At 28.2% G+C, this 6,334-nt stretch overlaps 1 protein-coding gene across 1 annotated transcript; it reads right to left on the bottom strand.

Moving 5' to 3' along the window:
* Positions 1 to 3,810: 3,810 nt before the first annotated feature.
* On the bottom strand, positions 3,811 to 4,578 carry LOC149059394 (zinc finger MYM-type protein 1-like). The gene has a single exon (XM_089223989.1). The coding sequence runs from the start codon at positions 4,576 to 4,578 to the stop codon at positions 3,811 to 3,813; it is 768 nt and encodes a 255-aa protein (XP_089080115.1).
* Positions 4,579 to 6,334: the final 1,756 nt, after the last annotated feature.

Below are 6,334 nucleotides of genomic sequence, written 5' to 3'. Positions count from 1 at the left end.
ATATTATGAACCACACGAAAACACTCTGATAAATTCGTATTTTATAGCTAATTGATTGACCAAGTAAAACAATAGACAATAGTATTAGCCTATTAGGTACAAAAGTTCTCTAAGAATTGAGAGGTATTTATGTATGTAAATCTAATATTGTGCAAAATAAAATTTAACCTTAGAATTATAAATTTTAATATGAAATAAATTATTTTTTAGGAATGTCTAGGTACACAAAATAATTTACTTTGAATTAAAATATCATAACATCATATAGTTATATATTTATTTTACATTTACTTTACATTTTCTTGTTAACTGGATTCACAAAATATTTGTATAAAGAAAAAGTAACACGTTGTTTAATAATAGTTATAAGTAACTAAACTTTAAAATAATATGTAAAATATGTAAACGCAATATTACAAACTATTGACCAGATGTTATATTAAATCTAGCATACTTTATATTTGGACAATCTTACAAATTTTGAAATATTGATAGTGTAATATGTATCACATAAGATGTCAAATAGTCATAGATCCCATACCTTAAAAGATATTTTAATCGACACATTTTCCTTAGCACTTTTGTAAAGTTTAACAACTAAAAAACTATGCATTACGATTTCGATTTAGAAATAGTGAACATTTCTAAAAAGTCATATTATCAATAATAATTTATGAAGGCAATTCTAATCTGATAACGTTAGTACCTATCACAAAAGGACAAAACTTAAATGGCATATAAAATGTAAGTTAGTTGAAATCTAAGCTCTGATATCAAAATTTAAATGAGTTCATTACTGAAAAAAATATGGTGAGCGTTCTTAGTCTTCATCAGGGCTAGGATTTATATGCATTTGCATGTTTTTTTCCTTCAGTCCAAATTCATTGGTTGTAAGATTTGTCCACGATTTTGTTTATTCTCGCTTAAATAGAACCAATTTTTTCACATATTTTTGCATATTTTGAACATAATGCATATAATTGTATATTTATAGATTTTTGAGGATTTGATTTTTTTTAACTTAAATTTTTAAATTTTTATAAGTTATTGTTAATTTTAAATGGTAATGACTAATCACCCTATATAATAAATGCCATAAATGAGTTGTATCCATAAAAACATAGGTACTGATACTTACCCAAGAGATAGAAAAATAAACATTTAGAAACAGTGATATCGTACAAACTCGTTTCTCGTTTTATACGGATGATTGAATATTTTATTACTTTATTACTTTTTTTTTGTCCCCAGATTTCAAACAAGACTTCTTAACTACCTATATGAATGTAAATGTATAACTTTGATTTTATTTTCCGGGAAATCTAATGTATTTGTCTGAATAAATCACAGCGCTGAACGTACTCAAAAACGGAACCAAGAGAATGGGGTTGAACTCAACGTCGTGTATTAAAAAATCAAACATATTCAATTCTATTATATATTCTGCCATTCATTTCCGTTTTATTGTTATTGAATTAATTTATGTTAGTAGAGTAATAGAAACGGAAATGAATGACCTGAAAAAAGATTCAGTAAGAATAAAAAAAATATATAATAAACTGGAGTAAAAAGTTTTAATTAAGTAGGTACATAAGATAAAAAAAATAAAAAGGTTCTAATTTTAGATTGTTTTATCTCATAACCATATTTATTTTTTTTTTTTTGAATGGTGAAGTTTTTCCAAAAGGTTGTTCCTATACTAAGTTGTTAATTTATAGGTAAATAATTTATTTCATCTGTTGATCTGAAAGCATATTTTAAATTAAATTAATTTTTATTATTATATTTATTTAATGTTAAATCCTCGAAAAATACCATAATTTGCATTATTATAAACAATAAAATTAAGCTTAAACTAAATATTTCGGCTAAATATATTTTACATTAAAAAAAGTATTTTTTTTATTAGTATCGTACATCTTAGTCAGGACCAATAATGTGATGTGAAAGTGTTCTGGTGTATCGAATTTTTTCAATCATTCCCCACTTCTTACATAGCATAACGATTTAAAAATTAAATTTCTTTTAATGAATATTTTGATATTTATTCATTTTTTCTAATTAAAGAGCTTATTTTCTAGTTTTAATTGCATGTTACTTTTTTTAGTATTGTAATAAAAGAAAAAACAAATATTTTTATAGTTTCGATTAATATAAAAATAAATGTATAAGTATATAATATCCCCCCCCCCACTACACATTGATACATATTTTATAATATTTATGGCATATTTTCATGAACTTTGGAATACTATGCCTATAATTTATGTTTATTGCATACCCTGAATTGCAAATTCACAAACTGCATAATAATATATTCAATTTTAGAATTTGACAAGTACCTAATTAATTTATTACTTAGAACACTAAACATATTAACGATCACCATATTATTATTATTTGAACAATAAATTATTAAATTATAATTGCAAATAAAACGCGCGTATTTAGGATTTCTTCGTCATGTGGCAGCATCGTCCGTACTTTATAGCAGGAGATGTTATTCCACCATTGTCGTAGCAGTACATTATATTTTTACAACTCAGCCAATAAATATTTTACACGTGATTTCACCCAAAATGTGAAAAATACAACTATACACTATTTCCATTTGACCTATTTTATATATTATTATTATTACTATCACTACTATTATTAGTGTTTTATTCTCTGAGGCTGGATCCATAAGTGCTTTCTGTTTAGTCATTAATCAAATAATAAAGCCGATCTCAATAAGTCTTATATAGTGGAACACAGAAGTGAACCTTATTCGTCCGGCTCGTATGTATGTTGATAATAATAAATAACCATTAATAACCATTAACATCGTGCTTCATGAACTCAACACATTCCATTGCAACTGACATATATTTCCTAGATATAACTCTGTGCACATATAGGTACGTGCATAATATACACATGAATTCATTATTAAAGAATTTATTTGGAAACTGATTCCTTACAGCACATTCGAATTGCGTCCCTAAATGATATTTTGTCCGAATTGCGTCCGCGGTTTTGTCCATGACACGTCCGAGTGCGTCAGCAGTTTTCTCGTCACATATACGAGTTGCGTCTACAGGTTTTTCAGTGACTGAGAATAATGTTAGATAATGAACTCGTAGATAACTCAATTATCGATATCTTATCTGTAAATACACCCTTACAATTTATTGTTGGAAATTAATTCTGTTCATGATAGTATCAGTCACACTTCGACATTCCATGTTCGACAAATCAACACAAATTTAACACGTCTTAGTTCGTTCAAAAATTGGCATACAAACATTTTTCCATTTTATAAAATAATATACAATTCAAATTTTTAACTACACCATTTCATAAAATTAACATTTTATTTTAGAACAATAAATAATATAATATATTTAATTATTAATTACAATACTTTTTTAACCACAACATTTGTACAAATAGCAGTCCTCAGCATAGGCGCCAGGTTTTCAAAAAGGTATTGGGTGCTCTTACCAATGTAAAACAACAGTGGCGCAAGCATTGGCGGGGAGGGAGTAATGGGTTGTACTTACCCCCATCTCCCCAGAAAAAAAGTCCTGTACGTGCCACTGATGTCAAGTATTTGTGAGTAGCTTTTCCCCCTCACTCCGTTTACTAAATTTTCTACAAACTGGTAACAAAACATATTTACAATATAATATAAGACAATTTTTATATTGAATACTGAGTATATTATAATGAAATAAAAGTTTTTAGTAACACATATTATAATATTATAAGCTTAAACAATTAAAATACAAATATTTTACATTACAATTCAAATGTGTTTTGACGAACTTAGGCTTTATTTATAAAAGTATTAGCGACTTTTTCAATATCCACATCTTCATTTCGATGGACATGAAGAATAGCTATATCATTGAGACGATTTTGTGTCATTGTTGACCTCAAAAATGTCTTCAACCTCCTTAATGCTGAGAAAGACCTTTCTGCAGTGCAAGATGATACTGGAATAGTTAAAGCAATTTGTAGGAGTTTGGAAAATTCTGATAACATAACACACAAATTTTCAGATTTCATTAAATTTACGGCGTCTTGTAAACTTTTTATAGAGACTTCTCTAGATTTTGCAATATCTAAGAACATATCTCGATGTAATATCAATTTATCTCGGTTAAAATCACTTCCATAAAATTCAATGACATCGGTAATATATCTGTCTTTGCCGATTACAAATTGTTCTAATGAACATAAATGATTGATTACATTTTGTTGAAATCTACCATTCAGTGCTGATACAGTAACATATATTATTTCATAATATATACGTTTAAATTTGTCATTAACTGATAGGGCCGATGGAGATGAATCTTGTTCACTAAACCTTTTTGGTTTTTTGTTAGGTCTTTGATCACTTGGCTCCTGAATATTCAGTTCCCTTGCCTTGGTTGAAATTTCCAGCCATAAGTTATCAAAACCACTTTCTCTTTGTTGTTCAATTGATGAAATTATGTGTTTAATTTTAATTTTTACTTCGTGGAAATTTAATGATATCTTTTGGAGTTCTGCATTGAGAAGTTCAACCCTCTCAAAAATATTAATCATTACTTTAGTATTAAATAAAAATTCATATTTGTGCAATTGTTTGAGAAAACCACTTGCTTTGGCACCATTTTCAGACCTCTCTTGATATATTATCTAAAACTTTATTAAAACGGCATAATTGTAGTATAATGTTTTTAAAGACTTTACTCGCATACACCATCTGGTTGGACAGAATGGACGAAGTGACTGAGAATTTAATTCTTGTTCACTTTGCAGAGCATTGAAAATTGCTTGTCTTTTGGGAGAACAGCGTACAAACACTATGGACTCCTCAGTTTGTAAAAGTGGGAAAGAAAATATGAATACTATAAACCAATTAATCAATCATCAACCAGGACACAACTTATACATGTTGCAAAAAAAAAAATTGCGGACGCAACTCAGATGTGTGGTGCAAAAACCATGGACGCAACTCGGATATTGCGATGTATATTTTCGTATTTTGGGATGTAATTCGTATGCAGCCATTCTTTAATATTACTGAGGTACAAACAGATTGATTTTTTTAATTAGTCGCTGTTAGCTAGCCCCTTACGATGCCTGCGGTTGCAATTTTTTTATTTAATAATATAATTATAAAAACTTGTTAGGTCATATTTCTACTGATATTATAACAATTATATGTAACTAACAAACAAACAAAATATTATTTTTGTTACAAAATGAATATGTGACTAACCTTAAGCCACTTATATAGAGGTTTAAAAAATAACCTTTTATGCATATAATGCTCCAGTAGTTTCTTTGTATATTAATGTTTATTGGTTGTTATGGTTTATTTCGAAAATTGTTATGATTTCTAAACTGATGGTAACAATTTTATTTTTGAATTTATAACTTATAGCCATTGTACAGACGTCTAGTTTGAAGTGCCAAATAATAATAAAATTAAAAATTTTTTGATTAAACAGAATTTTTACTTTTAAATAAAAAATATAATATTCGGTTTGAAATCTAAAATATAACAAGTTGAATTAACTTTAGTACAAATTGTCGGAATTTCGTATAATTTATTCGTTTGAAACGAGTTTTTTTTTAAAGTGAATAGGTATTTAATCAAAATAATTTTATTTCATAATGACGAACTCGTGCCTTTTGAGGTAACGCAATTAACTGGCTCAGAAAATTAATCTTAACGGCCTCATTTATAACATTTAAATGCATTCTGGTGTGCCCCGAAGGTAGGTATATACGCATTAAAATTCAAATATATTTGTTATATAATCCTTTTTATACTGTAAATTAATTATCGGATAATTTTTATTAAGAAAATAAAATAGAATAAAATTAGTCCAGTTTGAATTCATTTTCTAGAGACATACAACCGTCTTATAGAGCAATATAAAATGTTTACACATTTCAATGTACTAAATCAAGATTATTAAAAATACGATTTTTTTTTTAAGTTTCAAGAGCAAGCACTCCAACATACACCAGATTCATCGCTTAACCGACGTCACTGCTTACTCCTTCCAAAACAAACTTTACTACTCCGCAGTTCTACTCGAAAGTGCTCAAGCATTAAACAAAGTCTGGCACACCGGACTTCTGTATAAACTAAAGCAATTGCTCCCTCCTCCCTACTTCTTATTCTTCAAATCATATCTGGAAAACCACCACTTAGTGGCTAAAGTAGGCTCAGAGTTCCCAAACCTAGCACCCATCTTAGCTGGCGTACTCCAAGGTGCCATTTCGTCCCCAATGATTTATAACATATACGCCGCAGACCAACCAACTTCTTCTGATACATCAGTAG

This window comes from Diuraphis noxia, unplaced genomic scaffold (assembly GCF_037042655.1).
Source record: "Diuraphis noxia isolate RWA-SAM2 unplaced genomic scaffold, SU_Dnox_SAM2 contig0001, whole genome shotgun sequence".
NCBI classification, from domain to species: Eukaryota; Metazoa; Arthropoda; class Insecta; order Hemiptera; family Aphididae; genus Diuraphis; species Diuraphis noxia.
The sequence above is the reverse complement of the archived record's forward strand: the minus strand, read 5'-3'. Positions and strand labels throughout refer to the sequence as shown.

Bases quoted from the DNA above. Each gene is read 5' to 3' on its own strand.
- LOC149059394 (XM_089223989.1), bottom strand. From the start codon at position 4,578: ATGATTAATATTTTTGAGAGGGTTGAACTTCTCAATGCAGAACTCCAA.